This window comes from Sus scrofa, chromosome 15 (assembly GCF_054392235.1).
Source record: "Sus scrofa isolate SSC_HxYL_T2T_F1_AM1 chromosome 15, Sscrofa_HxYL_maternal_Yorkshire_Landrace_v2.0, whole genome shotgun sequence".
NCBI lineage: Eukaryota > Metazoa > Chordata > Mammalia > Artiodactyla > Suidae > Sus > Sus scrofa.
This window is the reverse complement of record NC_139397.1, coordinates 46,164,795-46,188,219: the sequence shown is the minus strand read 5'-3', so window position 1 is coordinate 46,188,219 and position 23,425 is coordinate 46,164,795. Positions and strand designations below refer to the sequence as shown.

The window sequence follows — 23,425 nt, the reverse complement described above, 5'->3', positions numbered from 1 at the left end:
TGTTTTATCAGACTAAATATTAAATATATTCTAGAGTCGAGGAGAACAGTCAAGTACAGCTGTTCTTAACAGGGAGTGATTTGCCTCCAGAGGACATCTGGCCAGTGTACGGAGATGTCTGTGGTTGTCAGAGCTTGGGATGGGTCTAGCGGCATCTGGTGGGTAGAGGCCAGGGATCCTGCTCAACATCCTACAATTCATAGGTCAGTCCCCACAGCAAAGAGCTGTCTCGTCCAAATGTAGCAAGTGCAAGTTAAGGCCGGGGAACACCTCCCTAACATCCTGCCTGTTGTTCGAAACCTAGGAGAAAGCCTTCTTTGTAAAGGGACGGCCAAGAAAAACAGCCACGTGCCAGCTGACATCCTAAGTCCTTTCCACATGTTAGCTCATTCTAACATCCCAGCCACTCTGTGACAAGGTCCTGTTATGAACCCCACTTGAGACACTGGGGCCTAAGCAGGCCTGTCCCACCTCCAGCCCCAACTGTGCCCATGGCCTGACCTGGACACTCAGCTCGCAGCAGCAGCAGGGGCCCCGGCATGAGTTACCTGAGGGGTTCCCAGTCTTTCAATCAGAGGGACAAGATGAAGTGGGGCGTACTTTGATTCTAGTCTTTTCATTTTGGCATCAAGTCTCTCTCCCTCTGCAGTGGAAAAAGATACATTACACTCTATTCCTTTGTATGAATGAATAACAACTGCACAAGTTTCACTTTGCCCAGAAAAAAGAACAACAAATGAAAAATATTTAAGTTAACATGTAGATTCTCCTTGAAAATTCCTTCATGGAACTGGCTCATTTGCTATATTTTAATTCAAAAAGAGGGGACTGATTCTCTGTTCAATATGCAACCTTTATTTTTTTTATTGTTTTTTCTTTTTTTTATTTGGCCACACCACGGCATGTGGAGGTCCCAGGTCAGGGATCAGATGTGAGTTGCAATCGCAACCATAGCTGCAGCAACGCTGGATCCTTCACGCACTGGGTCGGGCCAGGGATTGATCCTGCATCCCAGCGCTCCAGAGATGCCGCCAATCCCACTGTGTCACAGCGGGAGGTCCTCAATATGTAGTTTTTAAAACTTACTGAAAAACCCAAATGTAATAAAGCAGAGCACGGTACAGCGCATGCTCTAAGCCCATCTGCTGTGGTGACCTTGAGCTCAGGGTGCTTGTTTCACAGACCCCCGACGGCCCCACTCCCATGCTCTTCTAGAGCACATCCAGGGAGCACTTCAGGCCAAAGTACTGCATTGACTCGAAACTCACTTAACTACCTCATGTTACCAGTTACCCCAGGTCCCGACTGAAAAGGCACCAAAGACAGAGTTGGCCTTCAGTTCTCTGGTCTCACCGACGTGCATCCCCAGTCAGAGGCCTGGCTTACCTTTCACGTGGACTCTCGGCAATATGTTCTGGAACGGGGCTGCATGCAGCAGGTCACACACTTCTTCCAAAGACTAGAACACAGACAGAGAAGGCTGCGTTAGACAGCTTATCTCACAGCAAAGAGGGACAAAGAAACTGGGTGCTGAAAACAAGACACATCTTTTTCACTTGGTATAACATAAACACTGCAAGCTGTACTGTCCAACAGGCGTCTCTGTGACAGTGGAAATGTCCCCGATCTATGTTGTTAAGGTACCTACCAGCCATATGTCATAAGGACTTGGGATGCGGCTGAGGAACTGAATTATCAGGTTTACTTTTTTTTTCTTTTTTTTTTTTTTTTTAGGGCTGCACATGCAGCATATGGAGGTTCCCAGGCTAGGGGTCGAATTGGACCGGACCTGCAGCTTCCGGCCTACGCCAGAGCCACAGCAACACAGGATCGGAGCCACATCTTCAACCTACCCCACAGCTCACGGCAATGCCAGATCCTCAACCCACTGAGCGAGGCCAGGGATCAAACCAGCAACCTCATGGTTCCTAGTCGGGTTCGCTTCCGCTGTGTCACAACAGGAACTCCAGTTTTACTTACTTTTGACCAATTTAAACACAGACCTGAGTAGACACAGCACTGAGCATGGCCCGGGTATTTATAGTCTGGCTGCCCTCCCTGCAGACAGGAAGAAGGTAGTTCCTGTGCAAACAGCACAGGAGGCAGAAGGAAAGGGCAGCATCAGCGATTCCCCAGAGCCCAAAACAAGCTGTCGCTCTGAACCTGTTTTTGGATCATAAACTCCTGTAAAGAAGCAATAAAACCCGATCTCCAGAATAACGCAATGCAGAGAGAAGTATACTTCCACTATCACAGGGGTTACAGAAACACTTTTAAAAAACCCACCAGGAACCCCAAGATGGTCAAGAACAAGGTGCCCTCCCCAAGTCTGAGGGCCTGGAAACAAGGGAAGGCACCTTGGGTGCAGTGCGTTCACCTCAGGGCAGAAGGAGAGGAGGGGCTCTCACACCTCTGACTCTACACCACCCTGAAACCTTAGTCAAACCACCTGTCCAAAACAAAAAGGGGACCAGAGTGAAGACATAGGCTGACTGATGAATATCCCTTCTGAGGGTCTCCACAAAGAGAGAGCAAAGACCAAGAAAAGGAAGAGGAATTCCTGTCGTGGCTCAGCAGCAATGAACCCAACTAGCATCCATGTGGACGTGGGTTCGATCCCTCACCTCGCCCAGTGGGTTGAGGATCCAGCATTGCCGTGAGCTGCAGCATAGGTTGCAGAGGCGGCTCGGATCTGGCGTTGCTGTGGCTGTGGTGTAGGCTGCAGCTGCAGCTCTGACTCGACTCCTAGCTTGGGAACCTCCATATGCCTCAGGTGTGGCCCTGAAAGCACCCCCCCCCCGAAAAAAAAGAGATTAGGAAGAGAAACTTGGTACCCATCCAGTGAGGTCCCATCGTCACCTAACACAACCCGGTGCAGCAGCCAATCAGCCACCCCTGCTCTGCCAGAACCCTCCAGAGGGGCTGGCCCCGCCAGTCCTGTCCCCAAGTCCAGCAGCAACACTAGCACTTCACACAGAATCCATGTGACAGGAGCCCTTTGAGGCCAGCACACACACAGGACCTGGTCCCAGGCCTCCTGCACGAAGAGAAGGCGGTGTGGGGACGGAGGGAGGACACGCAGAAAGAAGGCAGGTAGGTGGCAGATGGCGAGGGCTTGCTACACACAGAACAGAGCACGATGTCTGTGGGACAGGAAGCTGCAAACAGCCTGAGGAACATTACCACTTACTAACGTGGAGTGACTATCAGGATATATTTACTGTCGAGTGAAAAAAAGCCAAATAGAGACAGGCAACTGGCCCAACTGCATCACCAGAGGGTAGGAGGACCCTTGGCATGTGAATCACTGCAAAAGAGTGGCCTGGCCAATGGTGGCCAACGAGAAACTTTGATGAGGGGGGGAACTGCTGGGGTTGAGCCACACAGGTGGAGGCTCTGTAGGTGGTAAAAGTTCCTGCCCACAGGCGACACACTCTGGAGGGGCCACTTGGCCATCAGTGCTGCCTCCAGGGGTCGTTTTACCAATGAACTCAAATTTCTGCCCCAAACCACACCAGGGACAGAGGGAGAATGCTATAAAATCCAGCATTAAAAACAATCTAAAACTATTCTAAAACAAAAAGTTTCATAAACATACATATAAAAGCTTAAAAAACCCTACCTTATCAAAATTTTCAGGTTGAGCTTAGAGACAGAATGTAAAAAAACAAACAAGGAGTTTCTGCTGTGGCTCAGAGGGTTAAGGATCTCTGTGAGGATGTGGTTTTGATCCCTGGCCTCGCTCAGTGGGTCAGGGATCTGGCGTTGCCACAAGTTGCAGTGTAGGTTGCAGATGTGGCTCAGATCTGGCGTTGCTGTGGCTGTGGTGTAGGCTGGCCGCTGCAGCTCCGATTCCATATGCCACAGGTGTAGCCCTAAAAAGAAAAAAAGAAAAAAGTAAAACAAAACAACCCTTCTACAGTAAGCTAGAAGCATCTCCCCAGTGCAGAGGTTCAGACTGAGATCAACAGTTTTGGATACTGAACCAAATCCTGGTGCCAGGTGGGGCCACCTCTACCCTGGGGGCCTCACCACAGGCTCGTGGTGCCCCCTGCAGCTGGGTGATGTTTACCCGTATTTCCTAATGTGACAATTTGGAGGACACATCTATAGGCTTAACATCTCCGCTGATATTAATGGGAGAACACACAGATGTCAAACATACTTTATCACCACCTTCCTCAGAGACACTGAAACCACCACCAAGGAGAGCGCAGGGTCTAGAGTTAGGGTGTGATGAGATGGAGTGAGAAGACCCATGCATCTTCCACCCTGCAGAATCCTACCCTGGTGGACCTACTGCAAAACACCCCCGATTTCCAAAAGGACAAAAGCAACTTCAGGAAATTCCAGCCTGAGCAGGGCCTGGGAGCAGAGTCACCCAACACAGAGCTTGGCTTCTTGCCACCACACAAGGGGCACTGACAGGTGAGATGGAGCAGGAGGAAGTGAAGGGTGATGGTGCACAGAGGGCAGGAGAGGGTGGGGACAGGGACTCCTGCAGGGCAGGGCCACCTGCCCAGGAACCACACATGGACCACAGAATCTTCAGGGAAAAGAAAATGGGGAGTTCCCATTGTGGCTCAGCAGGTTAAGAACCCAAATAGTATCCTTGATGACGCAGGTTCAATCCCGGGCCTTGCTCAGGGGTTAAGGATTTAGTGTTGCCGTGAGCCATGGTGTAGGTCACAGATGAGGCTCAGATCCTGTGTTGCTGTGGTGTAGGCTGGCAGCTGTGGCTCTGATTCAACTCCTAGCCTGGGAACTTCCATATGCCATGGGTGTGGCCCTAAAAATAAAAGTTAAAAAAAGGTAAAAAATTCAGTAACATTAAAAATTAGCTCTTCAGTCACATGAAGTCACACTTCAAGCTTAAGCTACAGAACCTTCCATCACAGACAAGTTCACATAGGCAGCTTACATGCATGTCACATAATTTAGATGCAGCAAACACTATATAATAATATAAACATTATTCATACCACAGTAAGAATTCTTACACAGTAATACATTCCTAAATGATGAACTAAGTGACATTTTTGTTTTTTAGCTGTAGGGGAAAAAAAATTGAAATTAAAGCCCAAATAGTCATGGGAAAAAAATAGTGTTTCCCAACTCTTGCTCCCCTCCCCCTACTAAATAACCCCAGTAAACCAAGCCTCCAAAGAAGGCCCCCTCCCCTCACCCATGGACGTGGGGCAGGGCAGGGCTGGGCACTCACCAGGCTCTGCTCGATGAGCAGGCAGAAGAGGACGGCATTGCCCACCTCCCGCAGGTTCTGGAAGCACACGGTCTTCAGCTCCGCGTACTCCACGATGTCCTTCAGCTGGTGGTGGAAGAACTCCAGGATGCCTGTGGAGACAGAGAATGAGTGTGCGGCTGAGGGAGCTGGAGGGAAGGGAGCCCCGCAGAGTGCGGTCTGGGGTCCACAGCCAGAGGCACCACTGCTGGCCACGAGCATTCTGACTCCACCACCACGCCCCCATGCGTCCTGACCCCAGCGCCTTCCCTGCAGTGGTGGTCTGTCCACCACCTGGGCCCTGGGCCTCAGCGCCAAAGCCTCCTTCCGTCACATCTGTAAAGCACAGCTTGTTTCAGTGTGCTTTGCAGATACTGTGTTTTTGACAAATTGAAGGTCTGCAGCACTCAGGTCTACAGGTGCCATTTCTTCCAACAGCATCTGCTCACTTGATGTCTCTGTCATATTTTGGAAGTTCTTACAATATTTTTGACTTTTCCATTATTATTTTGTTATGGTGACCTGGAATCAGTGATCTTCGATGTTACTATTGCAAAATGATCACGATTTGCTAAAAGCTCAGGTGATGGTTAGCATTTTTTAGCATGAAGTGTTTTTATTTTTTTAGTTTTTATTTTTTTTTTTTAGGGCCACACCCATGGCATATGGAGGTTCCCAGGCTAGGGGTCCCATCAGAGCTACAGCTGCCAGCCTACACCACAGCCACAGCAATGCAGGATCCAAGCCACATCTGCGACCTACACCGCAGCTTACAGCAATGCCAAATCCTTAACCCACTGAGCAAGGCCAGGAATCAAATCTGCAACCTCATGGTTCCTGATCAGATTCTTTTCCTCTGCTCCATAATGGGAACTCCCATGAATTGTTTTTAAAGGTATATATATTTTTTAAGACAAACACTACTGCATACTTAATAGATTATAGTACAGTATAAACACAACTCGACATGCCCTGGGCAATAAATTCTCGTGGCTCACTTTATTGTGATATCTGTTTTACTGTGGTTGTCTGGAATCATACCCGTAGTATTGCTGAGGTCTGCCTCTATCTTCACAGAGGAGGCATCACATTGCAAGAATAACTAAGAAAAACCATATCATCATCTCCAGCAGACCTAGAAGGTTACTGGTGAAATTCTATATCCCTTCATAGATACAAAAGGGAATGTTCTTAATCTGATAAAGGGCATCTACAAAAACCCTGCAGCTCATAGGGTGAAACCTGCTTGCCTTCTCCCAGAGCTCCAGAGCAAGACAATGAATCTTCACCATCATCCCAGAGGCCTTGGCAGCCTTAATAAAGCGGGAAGAGACACAGGCAAAAAGCCTGGCGAGAACTCAATGTATCCCATTCAATGCTGACCAGTCAGAAATCCCTGAGCTGCAGCAGTAACGAACCTAACTAGCATCCATGAAGACTCAGGTTCGATCCCTGGCCTTGCTCAGTAGGTTAAGGATCCGGCATTGCCGTGAGTTGTGTAGGTCACAGACACGGCTTGGCTCCCGAGTTGCTGTGGTTGTGGTGTAGGCCAGTGGCTACAGCTCCAATTCAACCCCTAGCTTTGGAATTTCCGTATGCTGAAAGTGTAGCCCTAAAAAGCAAAAAAAAAAAAAAAAAAAAGAAGAAGAACAAGATGAAGAAAGTAATGCCTGAGCTGATTCCACAATTTATTTATTTACTTTTCTGGCCACATCTGTGCCTCCACAGTGACCCGAGCTACTGCAGTCAGATTCTTAACCCATTGTGCCATGACAGGAACTCCATGACTCCAGAACTTACAGTCATACACAAGACCTAGAATAGCTAAAACAACCCTGAGACTAACAAAGTTGGAGACTTAGGATATTTCAAACCCCTCACCCCAACAGGTTAGGTCTGAGTGCCATTCTGCAAGGACCCCATGGCCCAGCCTGCCTGAGGCCCTTCCTCCTTCCTCGTCCACCCCCTACCCCATTCCTCCCTAGTGTGCACACAGACCCTGTTGGGGGAGGGAACGCTCCTTCACATGTGTCACTGCCCAACAGGCATCATGGTGCTATCCGCACGGCAGTCCATGCCAGCTGTGTAAAGATGTGTGGAGAGAAGCCCTGAAGACTAGCTCTGGATATGACCCAAACGGCTTTGTCTTTGACATTTAAAATGTCCACTTGGGTGTTCCTGTCATGGCTCAGCGGAAATGAATCTGACTAGCATCCATGAGGGCACAGACTGGATCCCTGGCCTCGCTCAGTGGGTTAAGGATCCGGGGTTGCAGTGAACTGTGGTGTAGGTCACAGACATGGCTCGGATCCCACATTGCTGTGGCTGTTGTGTAGGCCGGCAGCTAAAGCTCCAATTCGATCCCTAGCCTGCGAACCTCCATATGCCATGGGTGTGGCCCTAAAAAGACAAAAAATAAAAAAATAAAATGTTCACCTGTAGTCAGGACCCAAGCATCAGTTCCATTACCCCAATATTACTCATCTATGCTCTGAGGTTCCCCTAAGCCAGGGCATACCAATAGTTATTTCCCTTCCCAGTGGCCCACAGGGGTGCCTGTCTCCTCAAAGACCAACAACAGCTGGGGCCGGAACCTGCAACATCTGGGGGCGCAGCCACACTGGCCAGCTGCCTATCAGAACCACCTCTTGTCAGCGACCCACGTGTGGGCCAAACTCACTAGACAGGATAGTTGTCCCGCTTTCAAGAAAGTATTAATGGATGCGAAACAAGAGGTAGTTTTGTTAAGAGAAAAAGGTTCCGAGAGTCCAATTTTATGACAGACAATGCTGTTTAAGTGGAGAACCCCAAACCTGCTCTTGTCAGGACATGCAGGTCTGGCACCCAGAAGGGCGCATCTTCCTGAGGGCCCTACAGTCAGCCAGGCAACAAGAGAGACTCTCATTAGGGGGAGGCTGCGAGACAGACAGACAGGATGCACCATCTGGGCTGCCCCCGAGGCCTGGGCCGCACAAGCCCTGCAGCAGCTGTACCTGCCAGTGGAGCTGCCTGCCCCTCCCTGCTCAGTGATCATCAAGATCCTGATGTTGCCGGAGAGCCCAGGCGCACAGGGGTCACAGCCCTGTCACCCCCCAACCCAGCTTTCCCACTTAAAATGGCAAGTGCCACACACCCTCCTGCACACCTGCTTCCGGATAAAAGGCTCCTTTATTTGTCCTGCTGGAAACAATGGGGTTGGGCTCTCCATCTCCTCTCACCAGGAGAAAGCAGATCTGATGCTTATCAGTAATTTCTGACTTGATTTCCCATCCTGAGACCTGGGGCTGACACTGTCCCTCCCCATGCACCCCAGGAAGGCACCATGCTCACCAGGGGAGCCGTACTCGTGCCGCGGCAGCCGGCAGACCTTGGGCATCACCTCCATCAGCGTCTTCACGTACTGCAGGATGGTGCCTTGCAGCTGTAGGAGACAGGCTGTGTCAGCCACCAGCCCCGCTGCCGCGCAGGCCATGGGTGTAATGTGGACTTTTGAAAAGGTGCCTGTTAGTAAAATGCACGGCAATGACCCGGTACTGAGAATCACTGTGGCTGGAAAGGAAACCCCACCCACAAAAGGAAAGCAACCCTGATGGAAGGGAAAGTCCCTCCCCACATAGGGACTGGGTGCAGAATCCTTCCCCTGGGAAGGAGGTGCACCCGAGGTGAACATACCAGGCTCTTAACCACCTTCAGCAGCTCTTCCATGACCACTGCGATGCCCTGGTAGCCAAGCAGCCGGCAGATGACCTGGAAGTGGGGGGGGCCCACGAAGTTCCGGTAGCTGCCATAGATGCTCGAATAGGCCAGGTTTAAAGCCTGGGGACAGAGAATGTCAGCTCTTGATGAAGCTGCCCCACCACACAGATGAAAATGAAGATCGATAACATAAGTGCATTTGCACACAGCACCCGCAGGTGGAAGGATCCAGAGAACCCGTTAGCCTGCCCTTTATTGGTGTCTATGTTTTCAACCTAAATACATGAAAACCAGGAGTTCCCGTTGTGGCTCAGTGATTAATGAACCCAACTAGTATCCATGAGGATGCAGGTTCGATCACTCAGTGGGTTAAGGATCTGGTGTTGTTGTGAGCTATGGTGTAGGTCGTAGACGCGGCTCAGATCCCACATTGCTTTGGCTGTGGTGTAGGCTGGCAGCTACAACTCCAATTTGACCCCTAGCCTGGGAACCTCTGTATCCCATGGGTGTGGCCCTAAAAAGGCAAGACCAAAAAAAAAAAAAAAAAGACATGAAAACCAGCTTGCTAACAAGAAAGAAAAAAAAAAATCCATTTGGTTTTCCAATATTTATTAAACTGCCAGTCCCAGAGAAGCTATTTTGAGGTCCTAGAATGAGAAAAGAATACATCATAGGGTTTTTATCAGAAGTGGGTGTTGGATTTTGTCAAAGGCTTTTTCTGTGTCTACTGAGAGGATCATATGGTTTTTATTCTTCAGTTTGTTAATGTGGTGTATCACACTGATGGATTTGCAGATATTGAAGAACCCTTGCATTCCTGGGATAAATCCCACTTGATCATTAAGTACAATCCTTTTAATGTATTGTTGGATGTGGTTTGCTAGTATTTTGCCGAGAATTTTGCATTGATGTTCATCAGTGAAATTGGCCCGTAGTTTTCTTTTGTTGTGGTATCTTTGTCTGGTTGTGGTATCAGGGTGATGGTGGCCTCATAGAATGAGTTTGGGAGAATCCCTTCCTCTGCAATTTTTTGAAATCCCTTCAGAAAGTGGGCATAACAGGAACCTACCTCAACATGATAAAGGCCACATAGAACAAACCCACAGCAAACATCATTCTCAATGGTGAAAAGCTGAAAGAATTCCTGCTGAGATCAGGAACAAGACAAGGACGTCTGCTCTCGCCACCACTCTTCAACACAGCGAACTAGGTAAGTCCTAGCCACGGCCATCAGAGAAGAAAAAGAAATGAAAGGAATCCAAATTGGAAAGGAAGAAATAAAACTATCACTATCTGCAGATGACATGATACTATACCTAGAGAATCCTAAAGACTCTACCAGAAAACTGTTAGAGCTCATCCATGAATATGGCAAAGTGACAGGATAGAAAATTAATACACAGAAATCAACAGCATTTCTATACACTAACACTGAAAGAGCAGCAAGAGAAATTAGGGAAGCAATCCCGTTTACCACTGCACCCAAAAGAATAAAATACCTAGGAGTAAACCTACCTAAAGAGACAAAAGACCTGTACTCTGAAAACTATAAGACACTGATGATAGAAAGCAAAGACGACACAAATAGATGGAAAGACATACCATACTCTTGGATTAGAAGAGTCAATATTATCAAAATGACTATATTACCTAAGACAATCTACAGATTCAATGCAACCCCTATCAAATTACCAAGGACATCTTTCACACAACTCAAACAAAATATTTATGTTTGTTTGGAAGCACAAAAGACCCAGAATAGCCAAAGGCATCCTGAAAAAGAAAAACAGAGCTGGAGGAATCAGGCTCCCGGACTTCAGACTATACTACAATGCAACAATCATCAAAACCGTATGGTACTGGCACAAAAACAGAAATATAGATCGGTGGCACAGGAAAGCCCAGAATTAAACCCACGCAACCCACAGCCAACTCATCTATGACAAAGGAGGCAAGGATATACAATGGAGAAAGGACAGTTTGTTCAATAAGTGGTGCTGGGAAAGCTGGACAGCCACATGGAAAAGCATGAAAGTAGAACACTCCCTAACACCATACACAAAAAGAAACTCCATAAAGACCTAGATTAAAGACCTAGATATAAGACCAGATACTACAAAACTCTTAGAGGAAAACATAGGCCAAACACTCTCTGACATCAACGACAGCAACATCTTCTCAGATCCACCTCTTAGAGTATTGGCAATAAAAACAAAAATAAACAAATGGGACCTAATCAAACTTCAAAGTTTCTGCACAGCAAAGGAAACCCTTAACAAAACGAAAAGACAACCCACAGAATGGGAGAAAATTTTTGTAAGGGAATCAACTGACAAGGGATTCATCTCCAAAATTTATAAACACCTTCTTCAGCTTCATACCAAAAAAACAAACAACCCCATTCAAAAATGGGCAGAAGATCTAAACAGACAATTCTCCAAAGAAGACATACAGATGGCCAAAACACACATGAAAAGATGTTCAACATCACTCATTAGTAGAGAAATGCAAATCAAAACCACTCTGAGGTACCACCTTACACCAGCCAGAATGGCCATCATCAAAAAGTCTACAAACAAGAAGTGCTGGAGAGGGTGCGGAGAGAAAGGAACCCTAGTACACTGTTGGTGGGACTGTAAGTTGGTGCGACCACTGTGGAAAGCAGTATGGAGATTCCTCAGAAAGCTAAAAAGAGAATTCCCATTTGATCCAGAAATCCCACTCCTGGGCATCTATCCAGAGAAAACCATGACTTGCAAAGACACATGTACTCCAATGTTCATTGCAGCACTATTTACAATAGCCAAGACATGGAAACAACCTAAATGTCCATCGACAGAGGAGTGGATCAAGAAGAGGTGGTACATATACACAATGGAATATTACTCAGCCATCAAAAAGAACGAAATACCAGCATTCTTAGCAACATGGATGGACCTAGAAACTATCATGCTAAGTGAAGTCAGCCATACAATGAGACACCAACATCAAATGCTTTCATTGACATGTGTAATCTGAAAAAAGGACAGATGGAACTTCTTTGCAGAACAGATGCTGACTCATAGACATTGAAAAACTTATGCTCTCCGGAGGAGACAGTTTGGGGGGTTGGGGGGATGTGCTTGGGCTGTGGGATGGAAATCCTGTGAAATCAGATTGTTATGATCATTATACAACTACAGATGTGATCAATTCATTTGAGTAATAAAAAAAAGTAAAAAAATAAAATTAAAAAAAAAAAAAAAGAATACATCATAGCACCTCACTGCTCCCTATCTTCCTGCTCCCAGTCTTCTAGGGAAGACACCCAAGGACAGACTCTGATGGGGAAGTAGGGGGCATAGGAGCTGAGGACAGCAGCCCTGATTTCTGATAGATAGGACCTCCAAGCTTGTCTGAGGAAACAGGCACACACTTTGCAGGGAGATTCCTAATGGAAGCATTCAGTGTTTCCCTCTTGGCACTTCTTTGGCTGCACCTTGCAAATTCTGATGCATTTGCATTTCATCCAGCTCAAGGTTTTTTTGTTAGGTTTTTTTTTTTTTCCTCTTTTTTAATTTACCTTAAGACTTCCTCTTGCCCTAAGGATCACTTAGAAATGTTAATTTCTATGTGTTTGGAGATGTTCTTGTCATCTTTTTGTTAGTCAAACTAGAACCTGAGTTCACTGTGATCAGATAACCTTCTGTTCCCAGTCTTTTAATTTTATTGAGGTTGTCTGATGACCCAGAATATGGTCTACCTTGGAGAATGCTCCATGGGCACTTGAAAAGAATGTGTGTTCTGCTGTTGTTGGTTGAAGTGTTCTATATATGGCAATGATATCCTGTTGGTTGATGATGTTTAGTTCTTCTTGGCTGCTGATTTTCTGTGTACTTACTCTTTAGGTTACTAAATGAGAGGGATGTTGACTTCCCGAACTACTACTGTGGAGTTGTTCAGTTCTCCTTTCACTTCTGTCAGTTTTTGCTTCAACTATTTGAAACTCTGCTGTTTGGTGCATAAACATTTAGGATTGCTGTATTTTCTTGGTGTCTTGACCTTTTTATCAACATGTACTGTCCCTCTTTGTCCCTGAAATCTGCTTTGCTCTGAAATCTACTTTATCCTATATTCATACAGTAACTCCTGCCTTCCTCTGATTAATGTTTGTGTGGTACATCTTATACCAGCCTTTTACTTTTAACCTACCTATATCATTAATTTGAAATGAGCTTCTTACACAATCACTTTTAACTGTCTTCAGACCACTTATACTTAATATATTTACACATCATGTAATTACTATTTGAGTGTGTGTGTGTGTGCTCACACGTGCGTCTTCTTAGGGCCAAACCCACAGCGTAGTGGAAGTTCCCAGACTAGGGGTCAAATCCAAGCCAGAGCCACCAGTCTACACCACATCCACAGCAACGCCAGATCCGAGCTACATCCACAACCTACTCCGCAGTTTGCGGCAGTGTCAGATCCTTTAACCCACTGAGCAAGGCCAGGGATCCAACCCACATCCTCATGTATAGTCGGGTTCTTAACAACAGGAACTCCTAAGTAGGTTCTTAAATAGGCTCCATGTCATTCTTCCTGTCTTCCTGTAGGTCACTTAAACATTTTTTAGAACTTGTGATTTACCTGTGTCATTTCTGAGAGTATCTCTTTGCACAGGTCTTTTAGTTGTGCTCCAGGTCTTATATTACACATTACATAAGCGACCACAACCTACTGTTATCAACATGTTATGGCTTTGAGTGAAGTAAACGACCTTTTCCTCCTTTTAGGTCCCTATATCCTTCCTCCTTCCCCTCTTATAAATGTCCTGAATATTACCTCTATGTGCACAGAACCACATTAGGACGACAAGGATTCCAAAGAACTGGCACAGCAGATCTGGTTGCTCAGCTCCAAATATCCTAAGGAGGCCAGACTGCAATTCCTGGGAACTCACCTCTTATAATGCTGTCTATTGAAACAGCTTTCTATACTTGGGACACTTAACCATGCCATACAAGCTTGTCTAGGTATTTTGTACAAAGAGCGATTTAAGGCAAGATCCTCCTTTCCTTCTGTGGGTTCTGGGGTTTCAGTAACTAGAGTGTGTCTATTGCCCTGTCAAGGCTTTGGATGTGGGTGTTCCTCTGGGCTTTTCTTCCTAGGGCAGGACCACTCTGTATGTCCCATGTGACCCCCAGGAGGGACCACTGGAAGCCTGCACCTGCTTCCATCACCACCTGATGCATCTTTCCCTCTTACACCTTTGCGTTCTTTGGCTGTAATAAACAGCAGCTCTGAGTCCTCCTGGAGACTGACCAAATATGCAGGTAGACCTGGGACCCTCACAACAGAAAATCTGAGTCTAAACCGACAATCAAGTGCAAGACTGACCAAGGTGGAAACACTACCAAATGCCTGTCCCGCATCCACCCCCAGGACCCTATCAGACTTGCAAGGACCATGTCTTGGTCGTGGGTTCACATATAACCCTCTCCCCCATCCATCCTCAAAGCAACAACTCTGGGTTTTTTTGGTTTTTTTTTTTTTTTTTGATTTGTATTTTTTCCATTTTGTTTTTTCTATCATAGTTGATTTACACTGTTCTTCTGTCAATTTCTACTGTACAGCAAAGTGACCGAGTTATATACATATATATATACACATATTCTTTTTCTCACATTATCCTCCATCAATGTTCCATCACAAGTGACTGGACATAGTTCCCTGTGCTAAACAGCAGGATCTCATTGCCCATCCACTCTAAATGCAATAGTTTGCATCTACTAACCCCAGACTCCCAGTCCATCCCACTCCCCGCTACCAACTCTGCTTTAAATGCTGGGATTCTAAGTGAGGTTTTTGCTTGGTAACAAGTTCTAGCACTTGAAAAGCATGCAAAGCACAAGTGAAATCACAGAACCTTATGTTACAAGTGAGGAAACTCACTCCCAAAGACACCCTGACTTGCTGGGGGCCTGGGGATCAATGACACCTGGTGCCAGGCCCCTCAACAAGTGTCCGGCTTCCTGGAGACCTCACTCACCCTCTACATAGCACATCCCAGGGACAACACAATCAGAGCAATGTAACTACTCAAGAGGGAGGGGAAGAGGCACCACCTCTGGAGAGAGAAAAACTACAAATGCTGCACTGTGAAACATTTAGACTCAGAGGAGGGGAGCCTCGCAGCTCAATTCAAGAAACACTGCTTGTCATGCCTGAAGCAGAGACTGGGGCCTCCTCTAGAACCCAGAGGCTCCAGATCTCATCATGCACACTGAGTTCTCCAACATTCTTGACACTGTGTGTCTTCAACTGAAAAGTAGGGGCAATCTTACTTACTTTACAGGAAAGAGAACATCAGTGATGTACTCAAGAGGCTGTTCGCTCAGAGAGGTGGTATTATCAAGAGCCAAAAGATAAGGCTGGCCGTGTGGAAACCACAGAGGCAACAGCTTAAAAAGCTAACGAGGGGAGTTCCCGTCGTGGCGCAGTGGTTAACGAATCCGACTAGGAACCATGAGGTTGCGGGTTCGGTCCCTGCCCTTGCTCAGTGGGTTGACGATCCGGTGTTGCCGTGAGCTGTGGTGTAGGTTGCAGACGCGGCTCGGATCCCGCATTGCTGTGGCTGTGGCGTAGGCTGGTGGCTACAGCTCCGATTCGACCCCTAGCCTGGGAACCTCCATATGCCGCGGGAGCGGCCCAAAGAAATAGCAAAAAAAAAAAAAAAAAAAAAAAAAAAGCTAACGAGGATAGTTTGAACAAATGCATCATCAACAGAATTCAGAAAAGGAAAACATGTCTCAAACCAGTCCCACCAGAGACAGCCACTGTTTAATGTTTCAATATGCTTTCCTCTGGGTTTATCTTTTTGTAATCAGGAACTTTGTTTGGAGTTGGATTGTTTTCTTTTTCTCAGCCCCCAAGATCTTGTTAGTAAGATCTAGTGTTTATTTTCAATGACAGCACTGCATTCCACTGGACAATAACTTGTTCCAGTGCTCTTGGTGGTCAGTCAGTTTACCGCTACGGTTTTTATGATGATGTACTGTATTATCAACCCCATAACAGGCCTTACTTTGTACCTGTCTGATTTATTTCCTTAGGAGTCAGGCTTCCTACAAGTGAGAACATTTTATATACTGATGAACACTGGCAGAGGCTGCATGGAACCATTCGGTCCCACGGGCACTCCTGCAGCCACACTTAAGGCAACTTCATTCCTCCAAACTTTTCCAATCTGACAGGCCAAATAATTCTTACTGCTGTCATTTGTTTTTCTGCCATCTATTTTTATTTTTTTACTTCACTTTTTTGGGAAGGGTCTGCTCATTGTATCTGGCTCCATTTTACTACAGAGCGCTTGCCTTTTTCTTATTAAATTATAAAAGCACTTTAAATACTAACAAAACACTTAGTGATACCCTTGCTGCCGCACATCCAGCCACCATCAGCTGGGACACTTGCCGTATTTCACAGGATGGTGGGTGTCCTGTGGTTTGCATCATGGGCCCACTTTACCTGTGGTTTTCGGATGAAAGCTGTTTTCCCCATGCTCCCTCCCACCTCAGCACCTCTCTTCAAGATGTCACAGTTGATTAGCCACCCTGATCCTCTATCACAGGTGTGCTCCCAAGCCTCTTCCACACATTTTCTTGGCTTGATGTTTTCAAACCTTTAAGTCTGCCAACATTTTGCACATGGCATGATACATTTAAATTACTGCAACTACACTGATTCGAACTACACCAACTACGTCTCACTGTGAACTTAAAAATCATAATACACGAGTTCCCGTTGCGGCTCAGTAGTTAACAAATCCAACTAGGAACCATGAGGTTGAGGATTCGATCCCTGCCCTTGCTCAGTGGATTAAGGATCCGCCGTTGCTGTGGTGTGGGTCACAGACATGGCTCGGATCAAGAGTTGCTGTGGCTCTGGCGTAGGCCGGTGACTACAGCTCCGATTTGACCCCTAGCCTGGGAACCTCCATATACAGCTGGAGTGGCCCAAGAAATGGCAAAAAGACAAAAAAAAATCATAATCATAATCATCATACAGATACAAAAGAACCTACCTTTGATCCATGCAAATACTGGGGTTGTGCATTTGGCTGTTTATCCCTTTGAAATTCTTGAGAAAATGGTAATACTGTCCGAACAAATCTAAACAAGAAAGGTTTAAAAAAAAAAAAAAAAGAAAGAAAGAAAGTAAACCAAAAATTTAATGGTAGTTCTTTAAAATTCAGAACTTTTCCATTACTCATCAATTAAATCTTCCTCCCAATTAACAGTTATAATTATCATACAGGAAAATTCTAGGACATAAAAACCCATATTAGGAATGAACTATTAAATACTCTTTGAAATATGTTAAATGAATCCAAAGTTCAGGAACTGAGTGAGGACACCTGCAGGGGGGAACAGCAACCTTGAAGCACATAAACACAGTCTCCAAACTTGGCATCAGAACCATTTCAAGCCTAATTCTGTCCTTTAACAAGAGGTGATGACCAGGCACTCAGGCCTTGCTGGGCCTCTGGACACAGCAATGATGACAGGGTCGGGGTGGGAAGGCAGATGCAGGCAGCGATGTGGTCACTCAGAGCACTGGTTATGCACTAAGAGAAGGTGAGTCTACAGTCATACTTGCAGAACCAGGAGACCGTGGCTTCATAACGGATTAGGAGCCACTGAAAATCAAATACTCGGAGCTTAAAGCAGAAATGTCAAAAATCAGCTAACAACGGAGTTCCCATAGTGGCTCAGCAGAAACGAACTTGACTAGTATCCATGAGGATGCAGGTTCTATCCCTGGCCTCATTCAGTGGGTTAAGGATCCAGTGTTGCCGTGAGCTATAGTGTAGGTTGCAGACGCAGCTTGGATCCTGCATTGCTATACGGCTGGGGTGTAAGCCAGCAGTCACAACTCCAATTGGACCCCTAGCCTGGGAACTTCCATACGCAGCCCTAAAAAGACAAAAAAAAAAAAAAAAATCCGCTAACATTTTCAAATCAGAAGGATTCATTGAGGCATATAAAATGTTTCCTAAGAAGCACAATTTAAAAAATTCATGGATTTACTAATTATTAAATACTAAGAACTTGATTAACACATATTACACTGTAATAAATAAAAAAGAGTGTGACTGTCAAAACACCACCAGCTCATGAAACCAATGTTTGCACCTAAGGGGAGGACGGTGGCCTGTGGTGCGGGGCACATTTACATAGAAACACTATTGCTGAATGGCTGGACTTTTGTCGTTATCCTTTAAAGAGTGTCGAATTTTTGTGGGCAGGTGGTTAAATTGCTTGCAAGTCAGCTGGATCCTTTCATGATCTGCTAGGTTGTAAAGCAGGCACTACCCTAAGGCTGGTACTAAGACAGGCCCTGCTGGCAGTTCTATCGAATGCCTGGGTGTTCAGTGAGCTTCCCCTATTCTTGCAGGCAAGGCCTTCAGTGACTCCTAGTGCTGGGGAACTCTGGGGATGACTTTGCCTACAGCTCCCTGGCAGCTGTTCTCACAGCCTTGTGGAGCTCCACCCAGCGCACAGTCTAAGATTCAAGCAAAGACTAATAAAGGGTCCCTTAGTTGGTTTCAGGAGCTGTTTCCCTGAGTAGCTCTCTCCTCTCCCACTCTGCCCTGTAAACCCCAGTGCCTCAGCTCTCCGGTGTCCACCCAGCAAGACCTCCAAAGCGTCTGCAGGCAGGAAGCAGAGAAGTCACAGCTCACACCCTTAATTTCATTTCCCTCCAGGAAACATCCAAAGAAAACAGTTGGTTCATCAATCTTCTCCCGTTTTCCCCTTGTTTAAGGCAAGAGAGTAAATCCAAACCCTGTTACACAATTATCCCAAATAACTTCTAAACACCACATTTTGACTGTATGTATTTCTCAATCTAAAGACAAAAAAAAAAAATGGAAACAAAAAATACTGAATTACAGTAAGTTTGTGTTTCACAGTGGGAAGGACAAGTAATTCTGAAACTACTTTCTTCATGTTTGAGAACTGAGCAAATGGATAAATATATGAAGAAGGATGAAACAAGAATTCTCAGTATAGAGGGAAGTTACAGAAATGGAATGAAGCTGCGCTGCTGAAATGGAATTGAAGACAGCAGTGTGAGTTCATGGTTTCATTGTATAGAGAGCTGGACAGAGGTAGACACACATGTAAACATTATGGGTTTGTGTCCCTGCAAAAGAAAACTTTTAGTCTTAATAACCAGTACCTCAGATGTGCTCTTATTCAGAATGAGGACTGTTGCAGGCATAATTAGTTAAACTCATACTGAAGCAAAGTGGGTCCTTAATCCAACATAAAATGACTCATTCTCTCAAAGGAAGTGAGGAGAGATGCACGAGGAAAATGCCTCATGCCGAAAGAGACAGGGAGACAGGGCATGGAGCAATGAGGCTGCAGGCTGAGGAGTGCTGGCCACACCAGAGATGGGAAGAGTCAGGCAAAGACCCTAGCTGGAGCCTCAGAGGGAGCACAGCCCGCTGACCCCTTGGTTTAGGGATCCTGCCTCCAAAACCATGACAATACACTTCTGTTGTTTTAAGCCCCCCAGAGTGTGCTCACTTGCTAGAGCAGCCTCAGGAACCTGACCCAGCACTCGTGCAAGTCCTTGCTAACGCTGACCACTGAAAGGGGTCAGAAACAAAGACATACCAGTAGCAGGGAGCATACCTCCTAACCCCTGAACTTGGCTTAAATTTTTTTTTTTTTTTTTTTTTTTTTGTCGTTTTGCCTTTTCTAGGGTTGCTCCTGCAGCATATGGAGGTTCCCAGGCTCGGGGTCGAATCGGAGCTGTAGCCACCGGCCTACACCAGGCCACAGCAACGCAGGATCGGTGCCGCATCTGTGACCTACACCACAGCTCATGGCAACGCCGGATCCTCAACCCACTGAGCAAGGCCAGGGATCGAACCCACAACCTCATGGTTCCTAGTCGGATTAGTTAACCACTGAGCCACAATGGGAACTCCTGAACTTGGCTTAATTTTAAAATATTCTCCATTAAAAGGAATCCTCCTAGAATCACAGATTACAGGGATCAAGCAGGAGAATTCCAAGATGAATCTGGAACTTCCTGTGGTGCAGAAAATAGGACAGAACTTGAGTCATGGGAAGAGCCACGTACACATTAAGAATAGAGAGGGAGGGACTCCCACCAGCCAAAACAGACCTATTTGAGCCTCGAAATCAAGTCATGACTATAACAGATTATAACCGTTCATTAGAACCACTGAGTCCTTCCTAATATAAACAAATAAATAAATGCTAACACATACAGCTCAACGCCAATAACTTATTAATAACTATAGATGGAATAGAAAAGTTCAAAAATCACCACAGTTCAAACTCCATGGTGATAACTGATTCAGGTAAGAATCGACAGACGTTAAAACAAGTTTTAGGAGTTCCCGTCGTGGCGCAGTGGTTAACGAATCCGACTAGGAACCATGAGGTTTCGGGTTCGGTCCCTGCCCTTGCTCAGTGGGTTAATGATCCGGCGTTGCCGTGAGCTGTGGTGTAGGTTGCAGACGCGGCTCGGATCCCTCGTTGCTGTGGCTCTGGCGTAGGCCGGTGGCTACAGCTCCGATTCAACCCCTAGCCTGGGAACCTCCATATGCCGCGGGAGCGGCCCAAGAAACAGCAACAACAACAACAACAACAACACAACAAAAAGACAAAAGACAAAAACAAACAAACAAACAAAAAAAACAAGTTTTAACAAGAAATGGTTTATTTAAAGTCTCAAATTACCTCCCTGCAAATTACTTATAAATTTCAAACAGAAAAACGGCAACATGGCAGTGGAGAAACTTGGCCGTCACCACCCTAACCAAGGGATGGGCGTGAAGATGGCCAGTGACGGGGAGTTCCCTGGTACCTCATAGTTAGGACTGGGTGCTTTCACCTCCTTGACCAGGGTTCATTCAGTCCCTGGTCTGGGAGCTGGGATCCCACATCAAGCCGCGGCATGCCGCACTCCCCTACCTCGCAAAAAGAGATGGCTAGTGATGGGTGCAGTGGTTTTCCAGCCAAAGAGGCCTGACTCTGATCCCAACTGCTGGCTTACTTCCGCGGCTATTGCACTGCTACAATTAGTAGCTGCACAGGTTAAATTTAAGTCACAGGCTACCTAAGTGACCTCTGAGAGTCACTAGGCATAAATCATTAATAAGAAATAAGCAGGAGAATAAGTAGATACACCAAGCAACAAATGGAGTTTTGGTTTTCCGCAAGCAGCTTTTGGAAAACCCTCAGGCGAGGAATTAAAATACTGGGTGCCACAATTTGGTCTGTCTTCCCAGGTTTCCATATGCAAAGTAGATACACAACATGCTATTGTAAGATGTCTTTCGCAATCCTGCTGTATAGCACAGGGAACTATCTATCTAGTCACTTGTGATGGAACATGATGGAGGGTTATGTGAGAAAAAGAATGTATACATATATATGTATGACTGGGTCAACCTTGTTGTGCGGCAGAAATTGACAGAACACTTTAAATCAACTATAATAGAAAAAATAAAAATCTTAATAATAAAATAAAATGCCTTTTGCAGACAGGGAATCTTTTAAGAGTTCCACTGGAAGACCTGCTGTTAAAAAGACAGAAGTAATGGCTTTGCCAACACTAACAGAAGGTGGAGCCTTCACGGCTGCTCTGGTGAAGATGGCATCCATGCAGCCAGGGTTCCCTCTGAACTGCACCTCAGGTTTCTGGGCCCGAGGATGCCAAGCTACCTCACATTGGCTCCTGCCAGCACATGTGAACCCGGGTTCCCAAGCAATTGCCAAGCCTGCTGTGGGCAGCACTGGCTCCAGAAGCCTGGGGTAGAGCAGCCTCCTGGGGCTGCATGCGGGCTCCACAGGCAGGCAGGCAGGCTCCCAGCACCTCCCGGACATCAGGGAACACACGAGATCAAACAAAGACAGCCTTCTGCTGGCTGGCATCCACGTTAGGGCACCAAGGGTAGAGATACCTCTGTCAGCTTTTACATCAGAGACAGCTGGCTCTACCAGGCCCTACAAGCCATACAGTCTGGAGGTGTCCACTCCTCCTAAGGCAGCTGGGTCATGGGGCACCAACTTCCTGACCCGAATCTCTGATGAGACCCCTGCCAGGCCCCTATGGTGGGCTGTTTCCTACCATTAGCCCCAACAGGGTGAGGGCACCCAGGAGGGCGCAGCCCAGTGGGCAGGGCCTTAGATCTCTTTCCCTAACTCCACACTCATCACCCGAGTTTCTGGAGTGTTTTTCAGAGATTCAACAGAAGGGTTACAGCACATGCTGAATTTTCATCATCAGGTATGTCTCATCTGGCCTCCCTGTGCAGTCCTTCCACCCAGCTTCTGTTGTTTCTGAGCTCCCAACCCACTGGGCTGTCCCCAAGATGAGCATGTGGGCAGGTGCCATATGCATCCAGTGTGGCCAGCACAGAGGAGGCCCAGAGAACGGCTTCAACTGTTCCTTTTGCAAGACCTCTGGGTGACAAGATGCTAATCAAAAATGCAACCTAAAATAATACAAAAGAATCACAGCTCCCTGTGTTGCCTGATTCTACCCCCTTACTGTAAGTTTTCTCCACTTGCCAATAGTGGGGTTCTGTTGCATTTCACCTTTGGAGATGCCAGTTCTAAGCACTAGGCAAAAATGATTTATGAGATGTAACAGAAATTAATTCCAAAGATTCCAAACGGATTAAGCAAAACAAAGAAAATCTTGTAAACACTGGCCACGACTTAAACAGACTTTCAGAAGCACAAGTACCCTCATTAAAACAGAATGCCAGGGAGTTCCTGTTGTGGCACAGCAGAAATGAATGAAACTAGGAACCATGAGGTTGCAGGTTTGATCCCTGGCCTCGCTCAGTGGGTTAAGGACTGGGTGTCACCATGAGCTGTGACGTAGGTCACAGATGTGGCTCGGATCTAGCATTGCTGTGGCTGTGGCATAGGCCGGCAGCTGTAGCTCCGATTGGACCCCTAGCCTGAGAACCTCCAGAGTGCAGTCCTCAAAAGCAAAAAAAGGAGGAAAAAAAAAAAAAACAGAATGCCCCACCTTACAATATATCAGGTGGGAAAAGAATGTGTATTTGGAGCTCTCGCTGTGGCACAACGGGATCAGGATAGGCAGCATCTTGGGATGTGGGTTCGATCCCCAGCAAAAAAGAATGTGTATATATAACAGTATGCCTAATAACATCCATTTCTGCAAATAAAAAATACACATGTATATTTGACTATATGGTAAAAACTCTAAAGACAGACCTTTTTATAAGAAAAATCTTGAGGGATTTAATCGTTTTCCCCCAAAACACACATACACATGACTTCTAGCTTTTCTACATAATCGATGCATTACCTGTGCAATAAAATTTTTTCGTGTGAATTCAAAAATCACCTGTTTCAAGAAAGGGGGCCTTTAGAAGGGAGTTTACAGGGATGAATCCTTTGGTTCCAGGGGATCGTGCCCAGCCAG

At 46.2% G+C, this 23,425-nt stretch overlaps 1 protein-coding gene across 2 annotated transcripts in view; it reads right to left on the bottom strand.

Annotated features, from left to right (window-relative positions):
* The window catches only part of CYFIP1 (cytoplasmic FMR1 interacting protein 1), a 99,676-nt gene that overhangs the window by 4,645 nt on the left and 71,606 nt on the right, over nt 1-23,425 (bottom strand). For both annotated transcript variants that reach the window (XM_084999708.1, XM_084999707.1), the window contains exons 23-28: nt 17,001-17,088; nt 8,912-9,055; nt 8,570-8,660; nt 5,222-5,352; nt 1,387-1,459; nt 549-643 (exon numbers count right to left, since the gene is read on the bottom strand). In XM_084999708.1, coding sequence (XP_084855834.1) covers nt 549-643; nt 1,387-1,459; nt 5,222-5,352; nt 8,570-8,660; nt 8,912-9,055; nt 17,001-17,088 — 622 coding nt within the window. The remainder of the gene's footprint in view (nt 1-548; nt 644-1,386; nt 1,460-5,221; nt 5,353-8,569; nt 8,661-8,911; nt 9,056-17,000; nt 17,089-23,425) is intronic.